Source organism: Zeugodacus cucurbitae, chromosome 3, assembly GCF_028554725.1.
Source record: "Zeugodacus cucurbitae isolate PBARC_wt_2022May chromosome 3, idZeuCucr1.2, whole genome shotgun sequence".
NCBI lineage: Eukaryota > Metazoa > Arthropoda > Insecta > Diptera > Tephritidae > Zeugodacus > Zeugodacus cucurbitae.
The window spans coordinates 70,617,585-70,645,518 of NC_071668.1; the positions used below are offsets into that span (position 1 = coordinate 70,617,585).

The 27,934-nt window shown below is 34.3% G+C and overlaps 1 protein-coding gene across 3 annotated transcripts in view; it reads left to right on the forward strand.

Annotated features, from left to right (window-relative positions):
* Positions 1 to 27,934, forward strand: part of Slc30a2_3 (proton-coupled zinc antiporter SLC30A2) — a 117,082-nt gene that overhangs the window by 19,220 nt on the left and 69,928 nt on the right. For 2 of the 3 annotated variants that reach the window (XM_011191759.3, XM_054228340.1), the window contains exon 2: positions 311 to 483. In XM_011191759.3, coding sequence (XP_011190061.2) covers positions 311 to 483 — 173 coding nt within the window. Of the gene's footprint in view, positions 1 to 310; positions 484 to 21,774; positions 21,833 to 27,934 lie in introns of those variants that run through there. The other variant, XM_029043327.2, reaches the window with a different exon arrangement.

Genomic DNA, 27,934 nt, shown 5'->3' on the forward strand with positions numbered 1-27,934 from the left:
CAATCACATACATACATACATTTTACATTACCATTACCATTTCCTTGCATTACAGTAATGGTAATCTGTTATCAAATTACTTACTAATTTAGACTAATTAAAAAAATAGAGTATACCATTACCATATCCATTACCATTACTTTGCATTACATTACCAATAAAGACATGATTAATCAACATGATTCACATCGCTTTTTATACATTTAAGATACAGTTTACATTTTCGAAATACCAAAAGCAATTACTTCAATTACATATACAAATACAAATCCATTACTCAAAAGTTTTGTATCATTCCATACACTTTCAGCGACTTCAAGCCGAATACGCCATCAAGGTATGGCGCCGCCGATACAGCTTCCAATAGTAATTTACCAACTGGTAGCACCAACACGCCCACGACCACCCGAATTAGCAATAACAACAATGCGGAGCGTACACCATCCATGATGTATGTGTTGCATGGACGTCACAACATTGAATGTGAGTAGAAAACGATATTTTTTAAATACATTTTTTTTGTTTATTTTCAAAATGGCAATCATAACCTCTAAAGGCGAGCGTGGGGTGCAAACATTTTTTGTTGTTGTTTTTGTAAATCACCTCGGCACAACTAGCATACATAGTCAGGCATTTTGGAAAACAAATTTCCGTTTGTAGTTTGAAAATAAATCTTTTTGAATGGGTATGCAGACAACAACAACAACAATAAAAGCTGAAAAAACAATTGGCGGTCACCGCTGCAATGAGTTGTTGTAAGCGATTGCGCATTTTACTAACCTATTACTTTCTTAATCCGTTTGACTTAATATTTTTCGTACCAATAACAAAAACAAAACAAAAATACCAACAACAAACTCACAGACAACTCATAGTGTACTAAATTTGTTGTTGTTTTTTTTGAAAACGTTCATTCACTAGCTGCCACAACAGCAGCAAAAATATGCTCCAGCACAGCAGTGACACGGCTGTCGATCCGTAAATCCCAGCAATTTCGGTTGGCGCGTGCAATATATTTTTACACGCTTTTATTTCATTTGAAATTTGATTCGTTGATATTGTTGTTGTTTTGAAAATTTTTAACCACTCGCCATTTACAGGCATTGGGCGAGTGTGTGTGTTTGCGCGTGATTTATTTAAATGGAAAATATGATGGCGTTGCTCAACTAATTTACCATTCGACTGCCGCTCGTTCATCCGCCTCCACGAGTCACTACAAATTGTTGTTGTTTGCCTTTTCTATTTGCCGTAGTACTATAGCTTCCAGTCTACTCACTACTGTTGTTGTGGATTAAAATGAATGAAAAAAGAGAGAGCATTTCGTATGTAACAAAGCCAAATAGAGCCGTAAATCCACTAGTCGTTTTTAATTAAAATGAAAGCTTATAACATAAAACTGGCTACTTCATATTGCGCGCTATTTTTGTTGTCTTCCTTTATTTGTAGTTTTTCCATTTACAAACGAGTGCTAACATTGCTCGTTGCTATTTTAAGCGGAATTTTGAAATGGTTGAATCTACTACGGCGCCATAAAGACCATTAAGCGCCTAAAATTGCGCTAACAAAGTGTGTGCGCGTGTGCGGGTGTGCGCAGCTGGCAGTGAAACTCACCTCAGCACAGTTTTCGGGTAGTTAGTTACGTAAGAAATTTAATATTTTTCGCTGCTATTTTGCTGTCAGCTTCTATATTTTGTACTTTATATTTGTAAGGTCTCACCTGAGTAACAGTTTTTGCGTTATAAACGAAAGAATTCAAAATAATAGTATTTATCCTACTTAAGCGCATGTTAATTAAATCAGTTTACGTAATTCCACTTTTAGTAACAAAATTTTGGGACGTAGTAATTCATTAATAAAAATTACCTGCTGAAATTACTTTGCATTACTTAGATTACTCACATTAATACTGCCCATGATTACATTAAAATATATTATTCTACATAAACCTTTGACTGAAGTACTTTAAGCTACCACAATTTACTTTATATTATGTAACATTCCGTAATAATATTATGATTACATTTGAACTACTATTTTATATAAATTACTAAGCAATCATTGTTTAGGTTTAAAAAAAAACATAGAAGTGCTATCAATTACTTAAAAATAATTACAGAAAAAAATTGTCATTACATTTGTAATTTCACATATACATTATTGTGTCTAAAAATCCTTAGGAGTATTTAAAAATCACTTCAGTAAATATTATCATCACATTTGTAATCTCAAAAATTCATTATTTTGCGTTTAAAATCAAAAAAGTCCGTAGAATTACTAAAGATTACTTAAGAATCATTATAGAAAAGATTATCATTACATATGTACTCTCAAAAAATAATTATTTTGCCTATAACGTAATTACTTAAGAATCATTACAGAAAAATCTGCTTACATTTGTAATCTGCTAATTTTACCGGAGAATTACAATAGATTACTTAAGAATCATTACATAAAATATTATCATAACATTTGTAATCTTGATAATTCATTATTTTGCCTAAAACTTTGAAGAATTACTTAAGTTCTCGAATCGTTACAGAAAAAAATATCATTATATTTGTAATCTGGAACCAATATTTTGTCCAGCAATCGAAAGAAGTGCTGAATTTTATATAAGAATCATTACAGTAAAGAATTATAATCACATTTGTAATCTTAAAAATTCATTATTTTGTCTATATATCCAAAGAAGTACTGAAAATTGCCCCTTACCACTTTTAAATGCAGTACTTGACAATTTATTTTATAATTACTTTAAAATATAATCGCATTAATTAAATTTGTAATCTAGCTTTAAATACATTACAATACTAACATTACCATTTTTTAGTATACTGAGGTATTATGCATTGCATTATATTGCTTAATATTAAAAGTAATTCCATTACTTAGACAGATTATTTATCATTACATACTATATAAGTATAACATTCTATAAACGGCTTTCAGCTTTTAAATTTTAATTCAGAACTGTTAAATTTTAATATCAATTACTTGAAATCAATTCTCTCTGCCTTAAAAAGAGCGATTAAATCCTTTACTTTAACCTGTACTTTTCATTTCCAGCGGCTTATTTTTCCACCTTACACCACCCATTTTCCACTTCCTCTAGCTCTTAAAATTTGAGAGTAATGTTAGCAAACGTAATAGAAAATAACTTTCCTGTCCAATTAGTTGGGAAGAAGGAACTTATCACTTTATCTCAACCATTTGACAGCGTCGCTTAAAGACGCCAAGCCCATTAGCAACCAACGAACATTTTAAAGCTTGAAAAAGTTCAAAATCTTCGCCATTCTAACATTTTCTGCACTTGCCAGAGCAAAGTGGTCAGTCCGAAAGCGGTTTTTGCTTTAGCCAAATGTTTCCACTCACTCGCTATCTAAAGCGTAACTGGCCATCATCATCATTATTGGCCATTAGTTGGACAACGAATTCTGTAGTGCAATGTTGGCAGGCGACGGCGTATGAATTGAATGCATAGCGTGGAATATACAAACATAGGTATTTATAAGAGTTGGCGAGCAAAGTAGCAGTAACTGGAGAACCGATAGGTAAAATTTGATTGAGATTGAATAAAGTTTCTAGTTGAATAGTTAGTGTGAATTTTGTACTTTGTTTTAGACTCGAGACTAGCATGAGTTTGAGTGCTAAGTGTAATTGCCTAAAAGTATGCTACTTTTTCTGTATCGTGGGATGTGTTGGTCACATTTTGGGAATCTCATCTGTATTTATTTCTCTTTTCGAATAAACTTCTGCAATATGATCGCTTTTTACCGCCTACAAACATGAATGACCGTCTATAAACTCAATAAGATATGTGACTCGGAAAACTTAAGCCTATATGTAGGCAACGCTTGTCATTATACTTTAAAAAAATTTTTTGAGGAAAAAGCATTAAAAATATAAGAATTCAGTTGTCTATATAAAGTTATTGCGATGACTTATATGACTTAATATATAGTTTTATATAATTAGCAATACCTCGAGGTTTATATAAGGTATGTGTCTCTATTAAAGCATGCCTAATTGTAGGCAATGTTTTCTTGATCTTAGTTCTCAGACAGCAAGATAGTATCGAAGTACCACTTTTTCAACAAAAGAGATTTTGAATTTTATCAGACTCAGTCAGTTATTTAAACTGGATCGTGGAGCCACCAAACTAACTCAACTGGACTTCAAAAATGGGGATCCAGAGTTCAAAAATTAGTATTAAGAGCCTTTCGAGTGAATCATTGGCCACTTCAACTCATAATTCAGGCTTTGAGAATGGTTCAATATGCGCCAAAACCCAACTAGTCCATATATCTAAGAATTTTCCTGTTGGATCTCGCAATATTGCAGAACGTAGACACTTACTATTTGCACTACAAGCGCACTTGCAAATAATCCACACTTCACGGCAACACACACAAAGCGGCACTGACACCGACTACTATCAGACAGTGATATAAATTTCAATTTTGAATGCCATCAATCTGTGATTTTTGCACTTTGCAGCAATTTGTGGGCATCCATTTATCTCTTCGGACTTGCTTGCCGGCTAGCTAGCTACGTTTGCGAGGAAGCAATGCGTTTGAGAGCGTTTTAATAGCACGCATACATACATACGAGGGCATACACAAACAAATTCACATACGTGGCGCGTGGAGAATTGGCTGGCTGGCACATGTTGGCCAACAGATGACCAGTGGTCCATTGGACGAATTCCTCATTGCATATAGTCATTTAATATTGTGTGTATGATGATTATTGTTGTTTTTGTTATTGCTTGTTGTTGTTTTCTGTTGTTACTATTCTTGTTTTTGTTGTTGCTCTGTTGCAGCATGTGTCTCACACTCACATTGCAACTAATCTGAATTTATGCGACAGCATAAATATGAAGTATCAGACGATGCGTTGCAATTTCTCATATTTAAAAATTGATGCGGAGGCCTGTTGGTGGTGATGATGGTACTGGGCAGGGTACTCCCTCATTTCCGACGAAGCTACAAATAACTGCTGGACTGCTGGACAACAAAAAAATCAGATATTTGTGTGAGTTTGTAACAAAAACATCACAGACAGACCAGCTGACGACGTACGAAGCCGGAATTGCCAGCTCCATAGCTTCACACATCTATATATTCATGCGTCTGGCATTTTAGCCTAACTTATGGCAAATACTTGTTAGATATTGAACGATTTCGTTGCGCTTTAGACTCGGTGTTTTTTTTTTGTTGCTGTTGTTGTTGGTTTATTCTTCTTCTTCTTCTGCCACTTTGGTTATAAATCGCAATGGAATGCTCATAATTTATGGTTAAATGGAATTTTTGGGTGGAGTTGTTTGCGTGCGAAATTGTGAAATGCGGTAGTTGTGCGCCAGCAATGGGTGTGGCAAAGCAAGTGTACCTACATTTCTACATGCATACATATGTCTGCTGATGCTGTGGCATGCAGCGTCTGATAAGATATTATAGCAGGCCGAAGCTGTGAATTTTTTTGCTTTTATTTTGCTAAAAATTGCCACAAATATTTTTTTATATGCATGCCTTTGGTTCAATGGCTTCATAGACATATAAACATAATATATATATACATATATCTATATAGATATATCCAAAACCAAAAATTCCTACTGTCTACACTTGTGGCAAGCGTCAATGCTGCTTTGGCTATAAATAATATGGCACAAATGATTTTTATCGCTTTCTACAATTTAATAATACTTTGGAGGTTAGCATGGAATAGCCAAATTTGTGGAAGTGTTTTAAGGCGTTTAATGGCTATATAATATTGTCAGGGATTTTCGTGGCAGATTGTCGAAATATTGCAGTAAAATGAGACAGAAAAATTTAAAAGCTCTGAATTCGTTACTTTAGTCAAATTTTACCAAGAAAATTTACAAGAGTATGCTAGAAATCATACGAAGAGTCCTATAAGTATGTCATAAGGCATTAGAAATATTAATTTATTTGGTTTAGATACTCCGCAGCTTAATCGGTTGCCTCTTCTCTTATCAAATTGCAACAAGAACTTCAAACAAAAATTTAAAATATTGCACATTTTTCTGCCCATACTTTTTATTTTGGCGGTAATAAATATGAGGCTCTCCATTTGAGAACATAACCTCAAACTATTCGAACAAATCTCCAGCCGACAATTGTATGACTAGGGTAGGTTAAAGGGCAGGCGCCTGATCCCACTTGGATAGCTAAAGATGCTAATCCTTTATGATATCGAAATTTTCTCAAAATGGATGCCCAACATCCTCAAGTGACGACAATACAGAAAGGGATAACTTTGCAACTTTTCAGCCAAGCTGACTTCTTCCAAATGGAAATTCCAACCTCGATTGGATATTTATGGTACTAATTAATATAAAGCCCTACTAAAGCAGAACAAATCGAAATAACTCTCTCGACTTCTTTTTATTTTATTAAAATATTTTATATTTTTATTTAAATATTATTAAGTTAGGTTAGGTTTAAAGCCAGAGACTCGAGACCGCTGTTGCGATGGATCCCATTTAGACAGCTAAAGGTGCCGGTACATAGTGATGCCAAAATACTTCTGAGAATGGAACACAAAAAAGACCTTTACGTCGCTTGATACCTCTTTGAGCCCATCAAAAAATGTATGAGGGTACTGTCAATTCCGGCTGACTGTCAAGTTCGCCTGGTTCGCCAGAAGTATAGCTAAAGTCAAGAAAGAAATGACTTGGTGTTTCCTCCACGCCTTTCTCCATAAAGCTATGACAGTTTGGGTCCATCATGATTCCTAGCCTAATCGCATGTATGTCTCTCACTATTTTGGCAAGATGAACTTGTAGTGAACTTGAGTGTACGTAGTTCAGTCGAACTCTTGCGTTCCACTTTGGGCCAAAAGAAACTCGCGGCTCCACATCATCTTTTCTTTGTGGGGTCCCAGTTCTCTTGGGGGTGAGATATGTTTGTTTAATACTACATTTTCTCTATAAAAAGTTCTTAAATCTCGGGACAAAGTGTTTGTTTAAAGCTAAAATCAATCCGTTCCCTCGCAAATCTCCCCATAAATATGACTACTTCTAGGTGTATTAATCTGTAGTAACTTTTCGAATTATTTTGCTGTTTACGGGTTATTTTGTTGATCCCATTAAGAAGACCCGATTTTGACAAATTTTATCGATGACTCCACTCCGGAACGGGTTTCGACAGACGGGACTACGTAACCGGAACGGACTTGGAATTTAATATTGGAGGAACGTTTTCTGACACCACAACAGCAACAAAAAAAAACAATGTGACCGGGTTCGTCGATATTGAGCAAATATTGTTCGATGGTCAGGTCTTCGTACCTCGATTCAGACGTACGTTTCTTGAAAATTGTATGGGATTTATTTTGTTGTTACGACAATAACAACATATTGAGCATGTATCCGAACCTTCGGTCAAAAACTAAATTATTGAAGCAAGTGACGGCTAAGTTAATAGAAACTATATTATTTTTATCATGGAACAGTTCTGAAAGCCCCAAAAATCTCGCAATGGTTAATCTAAATTTTTTTAAAGTATTCTCAGAGAGATGAAACATTTTTATTAACTCACTTCAATCGATTTGGTATATCAAGCCTCCTAGTATGACATTACACTTTTGTTTTTCCGTCACGTCACACATCACACCGAAAACCCCGCATGTCTCTCGTACAAGGTGCCACAACCAAATTGCATAATGACATAATTTGTTCAAATGAAACACATTAACCCCGTCTAGACTTGAGTAAATACAAATTTCCAAATCAAATCAATTTTACAAAATTCATATTAGAAATTAAATCGTGTGAAAAATACAATTGCACCTTCAATTACCATCCCCTACAACTACCAACTACCATAAGTCGTGGCAACAACAACAACAACGTGTGCTTCGTCCTTCGAATATTTCATGTATTACATGCCGCTCATCAGTGTGCGCTGATAGCTCGCCTTCTGCAAGAGAGCGGTAGTCAGTCAGTGAGGAGGAGGTGGCATTTTAAATTGCCAATTAGGCGCAGGGTTCAATATTGCCAGCGCCAATGATAAAATAACGCCAACAACAACAACAACAAGAAGAAGAAGCACGAAAATGTCACTTTGGCTGCGAAATAAAGTTGTTTGAAGCGGCAGGAAATACAGAAACAGAAAATGCCGAAAAAGAAAAATGTTAAAAATTTCAATTAAATCTGACAGTGAAGAGTGAGCGTTGCGCAGGGGGAAGAGCACAAGCACATCGCAAGCGGTGAGCAAATGAAATTGGGCGCGACGCGGTGGCGGTGGCAGCGATTGTGTAAGTGGACAAGATGAGAGTTTGTTGAATGGAAAAGGTTGAGATTATCCGTCACTTGAGCGCTGCTTTTATTCGATTAAAGCATGCTTGCTTTTGTTGTTGTTGGTGCTGTTCTTTTCACTACCGCCAAAGTGATATAATACGTATTTTCTTAGCAAATTTTGCATTTATCGTTTGTACTGTTGTTGTTGCTGTTGTTATTGGCGTTTTCAATTAAGCAGACGTTGCTCTTATTGATTGCCTCAAATTTTGCCGCGTCGCCACGTGGTCTCCGCCGTCGTCGGTATCTTCGGCGCTTTTGATGGGTTGTTTGTGTGTTTTGTGCTTGAATGATTGAGATGATATGAGAGTTGGTGGCAATCAAATATTATTGAATTCATGGGTTGTTTTTGTTTTTTATTCTACCTTAAGTTAGGTTAGTTTACTTTGAGTAAGGTTATGTTGGAGCCCCAGCAATAATAATAACGATAAAAAATAACAAAAAACGATGATCAGGTATTAAATCTTTGGAGGATGATTGGTTAAATTTTTATATTATATTATGTAAGAAATTAAAGACAGTTCCAGAATTCTTCCACTGAATTTGAAGTGTTCTTAAGCTCTAGAGAAGCTGCGATTTCTATATTATGCTGGATGACTTGTTCAGTATTTCGCCCTTTGTCTTCGGTCTTTGAGCTGACATCTTAGCCTTTTTAGACTTTTGTCTTTTTACCGCCTGTTCTGGCGGTTCCAGTTTAAAATTTGTTAACAGCGCCTTCGTGCTGTTGATTGACTTCTGTAGCTTCTTTGTGATCTCCTTTGTGATCTACCTTTCTAATTAGATGGGTAGCACGACGCTGCTCCGCATACGTAGCTTTTTTTGAGCTTTTGACCTTTGGCATAGGCCATTTTTTGGCAAAGGCACTTTCAGCAACTTCACCTTTAGCATATTCCTATTCTGCTTAGTATCCTGATTTTGACTACTAGACTTGGGCCAGATAAGGATGCTGTGTCAGGTCTGATTGCGTCAGGCTATCTTATTACAGAGTGTGCCAGGATCCGTAAGCTCCGTTTGAGACTGGGCAATTTAAGGGCCCCAGTCAGGTTGATCATTGGCACGGGTCGCATGACTCCCTAATCTAGCCCTTACCTCCTACCATTGAGGAGCAACGAATACTGAACGATAGAGTCATAGCTCTTGACTGCAGGCTGTCGAGATATGTCTAGTTCGCCTTGCTCCTCTCGGATAGAGTTCAGCGGGGAATTTTCGCCGACCCCATTTTTGAATAATAATCCGAAGAATAGCAAATCAATGTATCTTAAAACTAACCACCTCCATCTACGAATCCCAACCAAATATGCAGTAATAACTAATAAAAAGTCAATTTACGAAAGTAAAAGCAATTAAGTGTATGATGACAGTTCTGGGATATTCGATTAGGGCAACTCCCAAACCACTGCTCACACCATAAGACTTTCCAAAGGCAAATGGCTTATCAACAGCTACCATTTTCTCTAATTTTTTTCTCGCTTTCTTTCCTTTTCATTCTCAAACTGCATGGAATTGTCATTTAAATAAGTATCACTGTCAATGAATGAAGTAATTGAATGACAAATAAATAAACGAAAAATCGAAACTTAATAAATAATAATAAAGGGAAATATTGAATGAAAATCGACAGCAAAAAGTAACAAAGGAGAGCTGGAGGTGGAAGAGTTTAGAAGAAAGTATTGGGTTGATATTCTTCGGGTTGAGTGAGTGTGAGAAAAAGGAGGAGAGAAAAGAAAAGTAAAAATTCAAATTTTTTCAATATCAATATTCGAACGAACTTTGAAATAGTTTAACTGACTCTGGTGTAAAAATTAAGAACCAGTTGAGGACGAAGACATCACTGAAATCTATAAATCATATCTTTAGAGGAATACAGTCTGCCGTTGTAATTTTTTTCATTCGCAGTACATACTTAGTTTTCAATTCTCAAACGGTTTATGAAATAATTGAATTATACTATATAACGAGTACAAGGTAATCTCAATTTTTAACATGTTTTGGAATGTGGCCTCCCACTTTATAAAGGAAATAAATACAAAATAAAATTATTTACTTTTTGCTAAGATTTCTACCTATTCGACTCCATAACCTCCAACACACACAACCCTAAACATCCTTAGCACACTTATAATTGTCTGCGAATTACCACCAAACCCGTTATAATAACACTCAAACTACTTGGAAAACCGCAAAAAATGCATTTCTATTGAAATGTTGCTAAATAAGTTGTCAACAGCAGTGTGGCAGTGGTTTATAAATAACAATAACAACTCAACAACGACAACAGTAGCCGAAGTAGTGTCAGCACTTTATTACGGCAATCAAATTCAATTCAGTGGCTTGTCAAATAGTCATCAATGACTATAGTAGATGATGTTTGTCTACGAAAATAAAATTCAATTTTCCATACAATTGAATAATCCATTATGCTTTTGATCAAAAACAGCAACCGCAAGCATTAAATGTCGCTCAGAAACTTATGTAGATGCAGACGCAGAGAAATATTAGCAAGCAAATGATGGGAAATGCTTTTATGAAGGATAAGAGAGAGTAGACGGAGAACAGGTTAAACTTAAGGTATGCAAAGTGGAGTAAAAAAGTAGTTTAAGAATGTGTTGTAGGTTTGGTAGGGAAATTGGGTTAGAAAAACTTCAACACATCCTCACACAACATAAATATAGGTATTTAAGGGGATTCCTAACGTAAAAGTGCTCATGAAAACTTGACAAAACATGGTTGAGAGAATAGAAAATACTTGTTTTTATACTCTCGTAACAAAAGTTGCTAAAGAGAGTATTATAGTTTTGTTCGTATAACGGTTGTTTGTAACACCCAAAACAAAACGAGTTAGATATAGGGTTATATATGCCAAAGTGATCAGGGTGACGAGTAGATTTGAAATCCGGATGTCTGTCCGTCCGTCTGTCCGTCTGTCCGTCTGTCCGTCTGTGCAAGCTGTAACTTGAGTAAAAATTAAGATATCTTGACGAAACTTGGCACAAATATTCCTTGGCACCATAAGAAGATCAATTTCGAAAATGGGCAGAATCGGACCATTGCCACGCCCACAAAATAGCGAAAACCAAAAACACATAAAGTCTCATAACTAAGCCACAAATGAAGATATAAAAGTAAAATTTGAAAAAGGATCGCACTAGGAGGGGGCATATTTGGATGTAATTTTTTTGGGGAAGTGGGCGTGGCCCCGCCCACAAATCGGTTATTTGTATTTAACTGGCAAACTAATAAAGCTATATAAACCAAATCTTCTGCAGTCGGTTCTCTTACATACCCCACCACACACCATGAAAATAGTTGAAATCGGATAATAACCACGCCCACCTCCCATACAAAGGTTAGGTTGAAAATGACTAAAAGTGGGTTAACTAACTAACGAAAAACGTCAGAAACACTAAATTTTGCAGAAGAAATAGCAGAAGGGAGCTGTACTCAGATTTTTTTACAAAATGGAAAATGGGCGTGGCATCGCCCACTTATGGGTCAAAAACCATATCTCAGGAACTACTCGACCGATTCGAATGAAATTCCGTATATAATATTTTCTTGACACCCTGATAGCACGGACAAAAAATGGTTCACAACCACTACTACTTTCCTTATAACTAAATTTTGAAATCCATCTTATTCCTTCACTTTATAATGTAAACATAAGGAACCAATGAAGATAACGGAATAAAACTTTACACAATTAGTGCATATCATCTCTGGCTTCACTTGTGAAAAAATTGTCGAAAACAGACAATAACTTTTAAAGGCCCCAGATATCGAACATGTTGAACTCAGCGCCTAAGGATAAATTTTAACCGAAAATATGGGTAAATCTCTCAGATATCTCAATTTAATTCAGAGGAAATTGTTTTCTTCTAATAGTGTGTCTCTGTTCCAAAAATTATTAAAATCGGGTCATAACATTTCCATATACCTCATTATAGGTTTTTCAAAAATACGGGGAGCTTTATCCCGCATATATGTATTGGTTAAATTTCTTCAATAAATTGCGAGAGTATAAAATGTTCGGTTGCACCCGAACTTAGCCTTTCCTTACTTGTGTATTTTTAGTTGGTTTCAAAAGTCATAGTATTCATAGCAAGAGAGTAGTGAAGAGAGAGTGAAGAACAAGTATTTTGGATTATCTCTTCATTCATATCTTTATCTTATATTATACATTTTACTAAGTTCTGATTATCGAGAGTAACCTTTTTAAAACGTCAAGGTTGAACTAGATTAATATAAAACTTGTTTAGATTTGACAGGCTCTGGAGCTAGTTTTATACTGAATTGGATGAACTTTCGGATACTATCAGATATGAGAGAGGTTTTTAGAGTTATTGTAATGTTTGAAAATTCCTCCATGGAGTTATACTCAGATATATTTATAATATAGGTTTTAATGAATCGATTAACTCTACTTCTTGTTGTAGCAGCAAATCTCTCAGAGTCGGTTCCCAGGATTTTACAAATTATCCGAATGGTTTCACTATAGTTTAGATCTCCAAGCAAATAGCATTGAGAAAGGTATACTTTTTTAAAAGAATGAAAATTAGATATAGAAGGGAGTATTTAAAGTCTAAGATAGGGTTTTGGTTTAGGTTGTAAAGCTGATCCTTATCTTTGAGATCGCAGTGGATCCCACTTGTGTACGTAGGAATGTTGGTTATTCGTCATAACTAAAACACTCTTAACTATGGATCAAGGCGACACTCACGTATCGACAAAGCGTTGAGAGTCTTTCAAGAACTTCTTAAGTCGGCTGATATCAATGCCGGTTAGTTCGCTGGATTCTCCGAAGGCATGCTTACCGAGATGCTCAGTCTGGCGAAAGCTGGATATTGCAGGAAAGTGCCTAGAGGATTTCAGCTCACCTTTATCCATATAGTTTTGGTAGATTGCACTTGACATAATTTTTAGTTTCACCGCATGCTTATTTGGGTTTAGTCTCTTGAAGTAATTTTATGATTGGAAGTCATTTGTATAAATACAATAAAGATTTTTTTCTAAAGGTCCTAAGACAGCATTCAATTGGGAATAGTGGAGCTAGTGTAGTTCTGTGCTGTAAATGAAAGTCCGACGAAATTTGAATCTCCTGACTTGGTAAATGGTTTAGACAACAGTATAGTGTGATCCACTACAAACCGATAATGAATATATGACCCTAGGGAGCTTATAAAATGGATTTCCAAAGACTGATATATGAAGATTTGGGATGGATCACTTTACTTGAATACGAAAGTGCATCTGTATGGAACACAAAAAAGCTATGAAATATGGGAACTAATTTAGTCTCAAACTAATACCTAAATTTGTCTTAAACTAGTTCCAAGAAGGTAGTAGCTCTAAACGTGTCATCATACTAGTGATGAGCGATATTTCACTACCGGTGATTTTTTCACTGTGATTAAAAAATCACATATAGCAACTGTGATCAATTTTTGTAAATATCAGTGATTTACAATCGCAATTGCAGTTCAGTAATTTGAGTTCGATCACAGTAAATACACGAGATCAGTAATTCTAATTCGATCACTGTAGCAATAGCAGTTCAGTGATTCTAATTCGATCATCGTAGCACTAGCAGTTCGAAAAGTAACAATCACTGTTCAGTAGCAATCACAGTTCAGTAGCAATAACAGTTCGAAAGTATCAATCACTGTTCAGTACCAATATCAGTTCGAAAGTATCAATCACTGTTCGGTAACAATATCAGTTCGAAAGTAGCAATATCAGTTCGAAAATAGCGATCACTGTTCAGTAACAATATCAGTTCGAAAGTAGCAATCACTGTTAGGTTATCAGAGTAGAAATTTTAATTGTGATTTTGATAATTTTGGGTACGGTGATTAGAAAAGCAGTTAGATGTACCTAAAATTTATTAATTAATTTATTATGATTACAAAAGCAGGTAAATTTTGGATATTGTAAAAATTAATAAAAATGTAAATGTAAAAAATTAAAAAAAAAATGTGGAGTACAAATTCTCATAAATTCGTTTTTTTTTTTGTTGTGATCGCAATAGCAATATAAAATCATAGTGATTTAAAAATAGCAATCACTGAAATCACAGTGATTTAAAAATAGCAATATCGCTCATCACTACATCATACACTAGTGCCAAACTAGTATTGAATTACTTTCATACTAGTTATTAACTAGTTCTTAATTAGACTTAAACTAATTTCATCCTTTTAAGAATCTGGATCAGAGTTAGTTCTCATCTGGTCTTGAACTAGTCCTTATCAAGTCCCAAACTATTTCATAACTAGTTGAAATTTCATCGAGGTGCTACGGAATAGTGCCTAGCGCTAAGCAAATCTCGCTTACCAACCAAGAATGACTATATTTCAAGTTAATCTGCATACGGCGAGGCTCAAGTGCATACATATGTATGCCTGTATCTCTGCTCAGAAGAACCTTCTACGCTTTATCAGTATTAGTGCGACGGGGTGAGCACAAACGACATAAATAACAGTCCAGAATGCGATAGCAGAAAACAAACAATAATTGCAGAGAACACGCACACCTACGCATGAACACAAAAAAAAAAATGACTACAAACACACGCATGGAACACATGTGACGCAGGCGAACGCATAGACAATCAGACGACAACAACAACGCCAGTGCAAGATAAAAACAGAAAAAGCAAAACAAATGAGCAGCAATTTCGCGCACTGAATTAACCAAGGCTAAGCAAAGCTAATGCTAAGCGTGCGGGAGGGAAAATGAACGTAGGGGGCGGCAAATACAATAAAAGTGGTGGTCGCGGGCTTTTACAGGAGAGTGGGGTAATTCGATTGCACGCATTTGCGCTTTTTGCTGCTGCCGCCACTACTAATACCCGTCAACAATACTACAAATTTACATTATTTCACATTGTTGTAGTTGTTGTTGTTGCACTAGCTGTTTTGTTGTTTTTGTTGCAGCAATTTATTGCCATTGAAGGATAGTGGTGCGCTTGTGGCATGAATGACGCTTGGTCGGGCGACGGAAGTGTTAGCAGCAAGACAATGTCAGCTTTAGCTATTGTTGCCATTTTTGTTGTTGTGGCTTTTGTTGTTTTTCTTTACATATTCACTCAGTCATTTAGTGTGCGCGATTTAGCATTCGCATTTGCCGTGGCTGCACTTCAAATCGCTGCATTTAACCGCACGCGATGCGACCCACAATAATGTTGATATTACCACAGCTTTTGGCATTGTTGTTGTTGTTATTGCTATTTATTATTTGCCAAAGGCTGCAGCGATTAACACTACGCTGCCACTGTTGATATGGTTTGTGAATATGTGTGTGTGTGTGTGGGTTTAACAAAGCGAAACGTGCGCAAAAGCCAATGCTTATAATGGAATGCAAGGTGGCTGACAAATGCACACATTTGAAAATCGTTGCCAGTGATGGTAGTACCGGGGATGGACAAAATATATTATATTTGAATATCTAATATTTTTTAGCACATTTTTTACTCGCAATGTATTGGAAAATGTTACGAAATGCTTGAAATCGGAAAATTAAATTTCGGGACTGAGTCGGGATTTTTTTAATTTTCTCATTTTTTGGCGATCAAAGCTATTTTAGGTAGCTTTGACGAAAGAATATTAAAGTTTTCGCAAAAAAATTGCTCAAAATTTCGGGATTATTATTATATTTTTCGGGATTTAATTTTTTGTGTATTTTCAAAAGATATCTCTATATATCAAACCTTCATCACGTTATTTACTCGAAAGAATTTTCATGTTTAAAGCTTTGAACGATGTCGCTGATTTAGTGACAATTTTTCCGAAATTTCGGAATTATGATTTCAGCACTTTGTGGGATTTTTTAAGTATTAAAGTTGTATAATTATGTTTTGCAGACGAAGGCAAGTGAAATAATTTTTAAAGATTCTCAAGGTTTTGGTTATTGTTTTTAAAGTGGAAGTTCGAAAATTCGTAAAGGTTTCGGAAACAATTGTTTGGTAATTTAGTAGCAATCGAATGTAATTTCGAAAAATAGTAACTCCAAAAATTCGGTAAAAGTAAAAAGTTCGAAAATTCGGAAAAGTTTCGGATACAATTTCTTGTAATTTTGTAACAATCGGATGTATTTTTGGAGTCCTTACCATGTAATTTTGAAAAAGGTTAACTCCGAATATTCAATAAAAGTCAAAAGTTCGAAATTTCGGAAAAGTTTCGGAATTTCTTGTAATTCTGTATAAAATGAAATGGATTTTTTGCGTCCTTACTATGTAGTTTCTAAAAATAGTAACTCCGAAAATTCAATAAAAGTAGAAAATTTGGTTTCGAAAGTATTTTCTTGCAATTTTGTAGCAATCAAAACGGATTTTTGGAATTTTTTCTAAGTACTTTCGAAAACTAGTTATTCGTTAAAATATTATAAAGTTCGAAAATTCGAAAAAGTTTCGGAAACATTTTTTTTTATTTTGTAGTACAACATTTAATTTGGTATATGTATTTTTAATACAATCAAATATTTTTTAGGAGTTCTTGTCACATAATTTCGAAAATTCGGTAAAAGTACACTTTAGTTAATTTTCACTATATTCAAGTTGATATTGGAATAAATTCTGTAAATAATCCGAAATTTCGGAAAAGTTACGAAAAAGTTTCTTCTTATTTGGTAGAACAATCAAATGATTTTTCGGAATTGCCATATGACTTCGAAAATTGTAATTCCGAAAATTCGGTAAAAGTAAAAGTATGTTAAATTACACTGCATTCGAGTAGATAATGAACTCAATTTTGTAGAAAAATTTCGGGATCCTGAAGATGTTGCTAGTCAGTATAAATATATAATATAATTTCGGGATCCCCAATAGCAAAATATTTCTCTTTTTAGATTTTTTTACGCAATATACAAACTGACATAGAGTTTAATTTCATTGGGTGCATGAAATAAATTTTCATTAATCGAAATTTCGGGATCCCGAAATAAAATTCAACTTAATAATTATCGAAGTGAAAAATGAGGTTAAAATTTTGTAATTAATATTAAAAATAGGTCAACACTTTAAATATTTCGGGATCCCGAATTGAAATTCAATTTATGATTAAAAATATGTACTGAAGTAAGAAATGAATGTGCGTAGAGTTTTAATTTTGTATTTAATATTTAAATGAGATACAAATTTCGGGATCCCTAAGTGATAAGTACACAATAGTACAACACTAATACCGATACTTTAGTTTGTGGATATAAAATATATCTTCTCTGTCTATTTACATTCATAGTTGTATGTACATATGTATATGTGTGTCTATGTGCCCAAGTGCCACCGTTGTTAACTGCACTCAATTGCCACAACGATTTTAATTAATTATTTATTTGTGTTATTACTGAGTGTTACAATTGTGCGGCGCATTGAATTATTGATGAGCTGCAAAAGTGTGCAAAGTGATTGATGAAATGACACAAACGCACCCGCACACACACACGCATAGAGGTTGTTGTTACATATAAACAAATAGCAAGCCGATAAACAAACAGTGTAACACTTAAGGCAGCCCTATATACTGATTTCCAAATGATAGACAGGGCGATTGAGAGCTAGATAGACATGACGAATGGTTGATAAACAGACGGACAGACAGATAGACAGACAGCCAGCTAGACCTTTCAGTGAACTATTGGGTGCAAAAATGTCGATTGCTGGGTGTAGCACACAAATCGGTAATTTTGACAGACACACACCCACCAATGCTCATCGCCCAGCGGTTTGTGCTGACAATCAGTGTTGCATCAACAAGTGCATATACCTCCATGCGATATATAGATACAATCTGTGCATGTTTATTGTGACAACAAAAGGTAGCTGACGACATCGGCAGCTTTGATTGCTTTTTAATATTTTAATAAGATAATTTTTTCCCATGTCATTCCATATTGGTTTTCAGCAGATTTTTTTCTGATTTTTTTCCGTTTTGAGTATTGAAATGTATTGAAAAGTAAATTAACTGACAATTGTGGCATTTTTTCACAAATGAAGATGAGCGTGTATTGAAAGAGGAGTCCAATACAAATGTAAAGATACTATAGAAGAAATAGTAAATAAAATAAATAAAAAATAGAAAAAAATATAAAAAATATAATATTACAAAAAAAAAATTAAAAAAAAAAATTTAAAAAAATTAAAAAAGAAATTAAAAATCCGAAATAAAATACCTGACAGTCAACACATTGCCAGTGTTGGGTTGATCGATTACAATGTTACTGATTTATCTCTTTGATTTGCATGTGATTTGCATGAGCTTTTGTTCAATTAAAAAATAATAAAATGTCAGCAAGTCAGAGCACACGTTTTTTTTGGGGAAGATGAAAACGAGAATCGCAATTAACTTGTTGGCGTGGTACGTGGTCGCGCATTACTTGGTAGTTAATAATTCATGTCTTCGTAATTAAGTTAAATGTGAGCTTTCACAAATTTGTGAGCTTTTTTGTGAAAGTTCACTTAGCTGAGATCAGAACCATGAATTTTGAGTAATGCATTATGCCCACAATCATTCTAAGGACTAGGCTAGGTTAAGGTTGATTTTATGGCTGTTCCTCTGAAGACGAAATACACTTAGACTATAAAGGAAAAAAATGTACGCCCTCAGTAGATTAACTTTAAGTTTGAGTGGATCGTAAGCTATATTTGATAATAATGATTTCAACAAAAAACTTTCGCTAACCTAAAGACCAGTATTCAGACTAAGCATATATAAAATTTGAAGGCTTCTTTAAAAATACGGTTTTATATCTAGTATTTTCATTAAAAAAGAGCTTTCACCATTTCACTTAGCTGAGATCAGAACCATTGCGAAATTGTAATAATAAAGTAAATATGTACCGTATCTAATAAACAGGTTTTAATTAGAAGGTCGTCGGGATGATAAGCTTCTTTCTAAAGATTCCGACTAATCACAAATATATATTATAACAAGAGCTTTCACATATTTGAACAAATTCACTCATTTAACATTTTTATTTCTAAGTTAATGATCTTTATATACAATCGTTTTGATAAAATACTTCATTCGAAAAGAGGGGGTTTTGACTTTAAATTTGTATACAAAAATAAGCTTTTTCTCATTACTTAGCAAATCCAAACAACTTAGTCAAATAAACATAGAAAACAGAGATATATACAATTTGTTTAATTAGTTAGTTGTTTAATAGAGTTAGAGAGTTATTATAATGATTGACTTCTTGGATAAATTTATTATAAATTTAGTCAAATTGTTTGAATGCTCTGAGCACAAAGCTTGAAAAATTTTGTTGAGTGATGGACATTTTAAACTCAATCCACACCGGATTAGCAAGACTTCGTTTCTTGTCTTATACGACAAAGCCCATAGCTTGATATATGACAATCCACACCACAACAAGATGAGACAAAAACGCAAGTTCGCTTGGTGTGGGTTATAGGAAAATACTTGTTTGTGTCTTATTAGTCAAAAACGATTTTGACTAATCCGGTGTGGATTGAGCCTTGGCTGCTGGTTGAAGGATATTACGAATGAATTCCAGAGAGAGCTTTTGATATTTAGGCTTGAGGAAATGTACATACATGGATAAACTTTTATTTGTGGGAAATTTCTATCGCCGGTGCATTTATCGAGAATAACATATTAAGCGAGTAATATTTCATAATTTTCTCTATCTTTAGGGGTATACCCCTTGGAAAACTCGGTAAAAGTAGAAAGTTCGAAAATTCGGAAAATTTTCGAAAATAATTTCTTGTAATTTTGTAACAGTCACATGAAGTTTCGGAGTACTTGCCATGCAATTTCGAAAAATAGTAATTCCGAAAAATCGGTTAAAGTATAAGTTAGTTAAATTTCGATTCACAAATATGTACGTAATAAATTTTGCAAAAAAATAAAAAGTTCTAAAATTCGGCAAAGTTTCGGAAACATTTTTTTTTGTAGTACAACTTTTTTATTAGTATTTGTATTTTAAATGCAATCTCGAAAATAGTACTTCTACTTTTTTACTACATACGAGTTGATATTGGAATATATTCTGTAAAAAAAAAATCTGAAATTTCGGAAAAGTTTTGAAAACATTTCTTTTTAATTTATAAGACAATCAAAGAAATAATATTTCGGAGTTATTTTCATATAATTCGAAAATATAAAAACCAAGAATTCGGTTTAAGTACAATTTAATTAAATTTCTCAACATACGAGCAGGACCTGCAGGAATTATTTAGTTTCAAATAACATTGAACGATCTATAAGAAAGAGGATTTTAGTTTAGATAAGATCAAGAAATAGATTGGAAATGATCATTAGCTGATATAAGTTTTGCTCATAGTATTAATAAAAGCTTTTGAAATTTAGTTTTAATCTATAATAACCATAAATATTCATGTCTTTGGCCTATGTAAATGAGAACTCTCAGAGGTTAATTAATTAATTGTGGTGAATCAGAGGACTGCATACAAATTGAGTCTCACTCTCACTCTCTGAGATGTGATCAAGTGTAAGATCTTTCACATTTCACTTTTACTCAGATCAGAACTGAAAAGGTAATTGATTTAATTATGTGAAATTAAACTCGCTGAACTTTCATAAACGTAAATTCCATAAGGAAAGGCAAAAAGTGCTCGCAACCCTTGTACACTCCAACAAACACACACACACACGGCAGGTAGCAATGACTTCGAGCGTCAATAGATCGCAATCAGTTGTTGCTGACTACAACAGCAGTAACAACACTAACTATTCGAACGCGATCAACACAAATTTGTTAGCACAACAATAACAACAACAACTGAACAACGGGTTATATGCACTCACTTATACGTTTTTATTGCCTGCCACTCATGTGCCTCGTTCGATGGGCTATTGACCGACGACAGCGGCGGGCTCATCCTCAGTTGCAGTGCACGCCTCGTTGTTGACGCATTCTATTGGCAAATATATTCGGTGGTATTAACGTTATTAACTGTTGTTGCTATTGTCGTTTGAGCGCTTTTTGCGGGCGCGCACGCGCTTACGGCAAACAAATTAAATTAATTATAGATTTGTATTTCAGCAAACAATTAACGATTTATTTACACAAACAAGATGTGTAAAGAGTAACAAAAAATTAAAACTTCAACAAAATCTCACAGTGTTTACAAATTAAGTTGTTTGCAATAAAAAAATGCCAGTAGGCAAATGCATAGCGTTTCAGCCAGCAGTGCGTGTTGTTGTTGCTGCTATTGTTACAGTAGTTGAGTTCATAGATAATTTCGCTAATAACAAAATTGTCTAACTAATTGCTGTTGGTGTAATTTGTTGCTGTTTTTTGTATGTGTGTCTGTGCTATAACAATAGTTTTTATTTTTGTTTGCAAATATTGGCAGTAATTTAGAAAAAAAAAAACAAAATTTTCTATACAATATTTTGAGTTGACATTTAGTGTTGTGTGTGCTATCTGTTTTTGTTACTTTAGTGCTATTTGTATATAGTATTTAACTAAATTACTTTACTTGAAATATGGAAATTCGCATTGATTTGAATGGTCATGTGGCGAAAGCAGGTAAATGATTGATGATAATTACCATTTACATTTCACTAGAAGACTTTAAATTTCACTTAAAAACTGTTATCTACTAATAATGAAGTGTAGACTTTATTAAAAGTGTCAAATCATCAAATAAAAAAATAATAATAAATGTGGCAACCCTATATTTTATTCTCTTAAATATCTTTAAAAATACGCTTGTGTCATTTTCATATTATGAACTGTGGAAATTAAATAATATCTTAAAAAAATACTAGCAATATCGTGATACATGGCAATCCCATTCAAAAAATATATTTAAAATTATCTTAAAATTTTCTAAAAATGTTCTAAAAATATTCAAAAAACATTGGCAAAACTCATAACATTTGATTAATTGCCAACCCAATGCAAAATAACTAATAAGATATTGAAAAATTAAAGCAATATCGTGATAAATGGCAACCCTACTAAAGTTTTTTTTATCAAATTAATGAAAAACCAGCAATATCTTAGTGAATGGCAATTCTATATGAAAAGTAGTAATAAACCAGCATTATCTCAAGATGGCAATAAATTTCAAACTATTTTCTACGAATACAGTGGTACTTCTCTGACTCGAATCACCATAATCCACAAAAAAAATCGAGTTAGAGAGACTTCGAGTTATAGAAATGTTCATTAAAACATAAATTTTTCAAAAACCTGTAAAATATAGATTTACCCACAGTTTTAGTTATTTACTTCGCAAAAAGTTGTATTTAAATACATTAAATCATGTATTTTGTAATTTTGTTTGTTGCAGTTTGCTGTTGTTTGGTTCTATAAAGGAAATCTATAAGTATAAAATCTTATTCTTTATTTGCCCTCATACGATATAGAAAGACTTTTTTAAAATTGTTCCTTGATAGTAAAATTTTAAATTTTGTATAATGTTCTGGTCGAAAAGTTCGATTTATGGCAGGAAATTTGTATGAAATTTGACTTCTGCCACTTCAAGAGTTCGAGTTACGGAGAACTTCGACTTATAGAAGGTTCGAGTTAGGGAAGTTCCACTGTATTTCAAAAACCTTTTGGCAATACTTGAGTACCATGCCTCAATGTCCTATTAAAAACATTATAAAAATTATAGAATTTTCTTGATACATGGCAACCCTATTTAAAAACTATTTAACGGCATATATTCGGGCGATATTATTTTAAATAAAAATAGTATTTTTTAAATGCTAAACTTCAAAAGGGTCACAATACCTTTGAAGAAGGCATTAAAAAATTCTAACGACATATATGCATTTGGAAACTGCAGATTGAAAGACAGTTCAATATTTGGACATATAAGAATAAGTGTTTTTCAATAGGGACGCTACAAAAGTAGACCGATGGGACTGAAAACGGCACCATATTTTTTCCAGCTCTTTTGACATTTCTCTGCAGTAAGGTTTGTCATTTCATCATTGAATGATATACGATCTAACAACGAGTCGAAATCATTAAAATTTATTACCGAAATTCGGAGTCAGTGGCCTCAACTAAGAGCGCTAAGTCCAATTTATGGTCGTCATAATCGTCCTTTCTGACCGCTCAATGATAAACGAATATTTTTGGCCCGAATTGGATGATATGGACTTGGACAATATGTGGTTCAAACACGACGGCGCCACAAGCAACACAACGAATCAAAAATGGAATTATTGAAAACCAAGAAAACGGGCAAGCGTGCCCGCGGAGGCGGTGCAAAAGAAATCGAGTTCCATACATAATAGTATCGAATGTACTTTCACAGGAATAAAGCATTTCATTGAAATCCCAAAATGTTTTTGTTTTATGTAAAAAAAAACTTTATATGGCATAAATATTCTCAAATCGATTGAGTGTTTGTGCTCTTCTAGCTTAGTTATCTTATGAATACCTCGAAGTTTTTGTAGTAGTTTTATGCCTTACAAAGATTGTTTGGTCTTAGGATCTGTAGTTGATATGGTAGTTCATTTCTAACTCCAAAAGTATTAACGAACAAGAAATGTTTCGCGAGTCGGAAATCTTAGAATATTAATGAGCACTCCACAGCTCTTTACTGATCTCTTCAAAAATCTCGAAGAAAATCTTTTGATACTTGAGGTAGGCTTTACTGTGCTTTATTACTTACTAGCAAACCGCTCCGGCTTCGCACGGGTTTAAACAAATATTTCAAAAGTTAAAAGTTTTTTCATATAAATATACATATGTATGTACTTTTCCGTTTCCTGTGTGGGTTCATTTAAAAAAAGTAAAATGAGGAAAATTCGAACATGAAATTATATTTTATTTGCAATGAGCTAAAACTTGGTTATGACCTCTAGTCTTTCTAACTGATTATGAAGGCGTTGGGAACGCTCAGAGTTCGACGCCCTAGTGCGATATTTTGTTCTTCAAGCACGCTCCGTATTCGACTCTCAAGCGAGGTTTTGAAATTTTGTTCAGCAAGCAGCTGCGAGCGCTCTTTACTCGACTCTCTGGCACGCAATTGCGATGCGAAGATAATGACTTGCAAGACTATTTTCAGTTTCAGATTAAGATTCTCCATCACGGAGTCTCTTTGATACCCTCCCCTGGGAACTATTTCCAGAAAGTTGAGATTCGAGCAATAAATAAAGCCCATGTTACTCGGGGTGAATGTAGCTTTCCAATGGTGAACAAATTTTTGAAATCGACACAGTAGTTTTTTGAGTTAATTCATTACAAACATATAATACAAATCTTTTCTCTTTATAATAGTAAGTATAGATTTAAACGTACGGTAATATGAGAGAATAAAAGACTGTTAGTGTTTTCGCAGAAACCCGGATTCCATATATTACTTTATTCCATACTCGAATCATTAACTTTAAAGAAAAGCTGCTAATGCTTTCGATATTTGACATAGCCGATGAAGCCTAATCCTATCTATAGGTTGATCGAGGTGGTATATCAGATATTTAGGGAGATATTGCGGATATAAGAGATAGAGAGGGATGAAAAAGACAGAGAGAGAGTGAAGGAGACGAGGTATAGATAGTTATGGACGTATACTTGTGAGAGAGAGAGATAATTGGAGGAAAGATAGAAAAAGAGAGACTACGAGAAGAGAGAGCAAGTTAGAGAGAGATGAAAAAAATACATAGATAAATTTAGTGATAAGAGAGTGATAGAAATTGATAGACATGAAGAAAATATAGAGAGATAGAGTGAGAGGGAGATAGAAAGTGGAAAAGAGAAGAATGTAGAGAGAGAAAATAAGAGATAATGAAATAATCATTTATTGGTAAATTAAGTTTTACTGGAACCGTCAGTATGTTACGTATACTTGTAGATACAATTTAAGATTATCTCAGCTGCGCAAATGTCTCCTACAATTAGCAAAAACATAAAATGAAAAAGGATTAAGCAATTAAAACCATAAGAATATGCTAATATTTAAATTGCACCAAACAATGTTGCGCCTATGGGCCACTTTATTAACACTGTTGCATTTATGCAACAAACATAATTTTTTTTTTGGAGTTTCAGTTGCCAACACTCTTTGCATGGTTTCGTGCAGCTGTGGTAGCTTGTTGTACGCAACGTACATGGAATTTTACTTTGAACATGCCAAAAAACAAGCGACATTTTCCCTGCCACTGCTGCTAACGCCACAACGGAACGCTTCCGGTATATGTCATCTACACGACCCATATACGTAGGTTTGTTGGTGTGTGTTGTTGTCATTGTCAAGTGTTAAGCCGTGTTGCTGCCTTTGTTGTTGTTGTTTGTGCTTTTTAGTGTTGGCTGATGCCACTGGTGGCTCGTGGCTGCTGGCTGGCGGCTAGCGCCTGTTGTTGTTGTTCTTGTTAATGCTGTTGATTCATCTCACCAATGGGCGGTTTTTTTCCACATGACCACAGTACATAATTTTTTCCGAGTTGGCCCTTAATGGCGGCTACTCCGTTACTGGGCATGTTGTGCCACAATTTCGCTTTGTTTGGCGATTTTTGCATTGCCACTGTTGGGATAAACAATGCTGTTGTTGTTGTAGTTAAATATATACAAACTTGTTACGCGGTAACTCAAGATAGTGGTGTGAAGAATATTAGTTGTGTTTCTTAGTTTTGGACCATTATTGGCCAATTTTTGAACCGATTTCTAAAATATACATCCATATTTCCGACTGCAGAGAGTGATGGAGTCCTCGACCACAATCTTGCTTCAAATTCTTTCGCATTTTTGATATCGGACTGAGTGAGAAATACGAATTGGGACCTATGATATAGGAAGCTCCGTTATTACTAGTAGTTCCGTTAGTTCCGTCTAAGGAGATGGCTATGTGATTCTTACCGATGCGGTCGATCGAAACTTCCCTTTGATAGTCCTTGAAAATTCAATTAGTAGGAAGCAATCGGCTATCGGGGAAGTCAAGCGGTATTCATTCATTTTCAACGTTCAGGGGCTTCCACGCAAGAGATCCTACACATTTGAATTATCTAAGAGTCGCGGCTTAAAATTCGACATTGGGTAATGAAGACACGCAGAAGGTACACCTGGACTCGAGAGTTTTTATGCAATCAATACCCTGAATCCACTCTGAAAACTCATATATGGTCTATATGGAGAGAAACTGTCGAAGATAGTTCTACGGTCCTAGAGGACTAATTTCAGGAATTAAGATTACAATAAGAAGGGTTGAGTACCTTATTGGCTCAGTCTTATAAATGAGAAGATTGCTGTTTCGCTCATTGTCATTGAAGGGAGATAACTGTTTTAAGGGAGTTTTCAATGAAGACGATAATGAATTTGAAACCAAAAGAGTTTTCTGGTTGGTTTAGTTTATTTAGAACTACATCCATAGGAACAAGTCAAGTTTTTCTGAAATGTCTAAGATCTCATATTAGAGATTAGGTTTTCGGGTACTCTTTCTGAAAGACTGCGACCAAACGAGAAGAAAAATTTATTCGGAAGAATTTTTAGCTGACTCTGAAGTTGAATCAGTTCGATATTGTTACTAAGTGGGCATTATAATAATCGAAGAGTCTTTAACTGGGCATATAATTTTCAATGGTGTTCTTTATGTTTCAATTACAATCTTAAGAAGTTGCAATAGAACATTTCCTTATGTCAGACTACTTCCTAAATCATAAAGGGATCCCTTCTTAACCTCCTTTGGTCCATTAGGATGAGCTATGGCTTTTTTTAAATCACAATTAAACATTTGAGTTCACTCTCCGAAGGCTTTTCTTCTATATATCTTCGGTATTTTTAGACGAACTTTTAATGAACGAAGCGTCAGTGTTTGAAGTAGAAAATGACTGTTTCAAAAGTGCATTAAGTTAACGGCAAGAAACTCATTTTGGTTCAAAGACCGTATATAAATATATCTCTCTAGGCCTTTCAATAACGACAGTTTAATAAAATAATTTTTTCAATGTTTGAAACTACTTGAGCAGCTCGAAACACTGATTGTTCATCCAATCCGATTTAAGCACTGTCGCTTTTTTATGCACACCAGTGTATGTATGTTATTATAAATATTTTCGGTTGCCGCCGATTCGCTGCACAGTGTCTATTCTTGTTTTTTTTTGCGCTCTCTTTTTGCATTTCGCTGTGTGTATTCATAAATTTTACTTGCAGCATTGAAATTGTTTTCATGTTGCACTGACTCTGCTGCACTATAAATTAATTTCGGTGTAACATTGCTGTTTGTTGTTGCTACACTTTTTTTTGGTGCAATATGTTTTTTGTTTACGCGTATTCCCCGTTTTTTCCCGTTTTTAAGTTTTCTCTTAAGCAATAACGGTAAAAAATTAACAACTCATGTTTTAAATGCGCACACCACAGAGTGACGCTTGTTAAGCGCGTGTTAAATGTGACCCCAAAGGCTGGCAGCGGGTTAACAGCACAGCTGTGCCCGGCTTAATTAGTACGCCTCAACAGTGCTTGATTGAAAAAAAATAAATAAAACAGCAACAAATATAATTGTTACTTTTAGTAATTGCATGGGATTTTTATGTAATAATATATTTTGAATTGGCAAATAATGATTTACTTTGAATTTATTAATTTAATTATAGTGCGATTTTTAATTAATGCTTGTGTGCGCGGGAAAATTATTAACTACTGAGAAATGTGTGAAAAATGATGTTTATGAGTTTT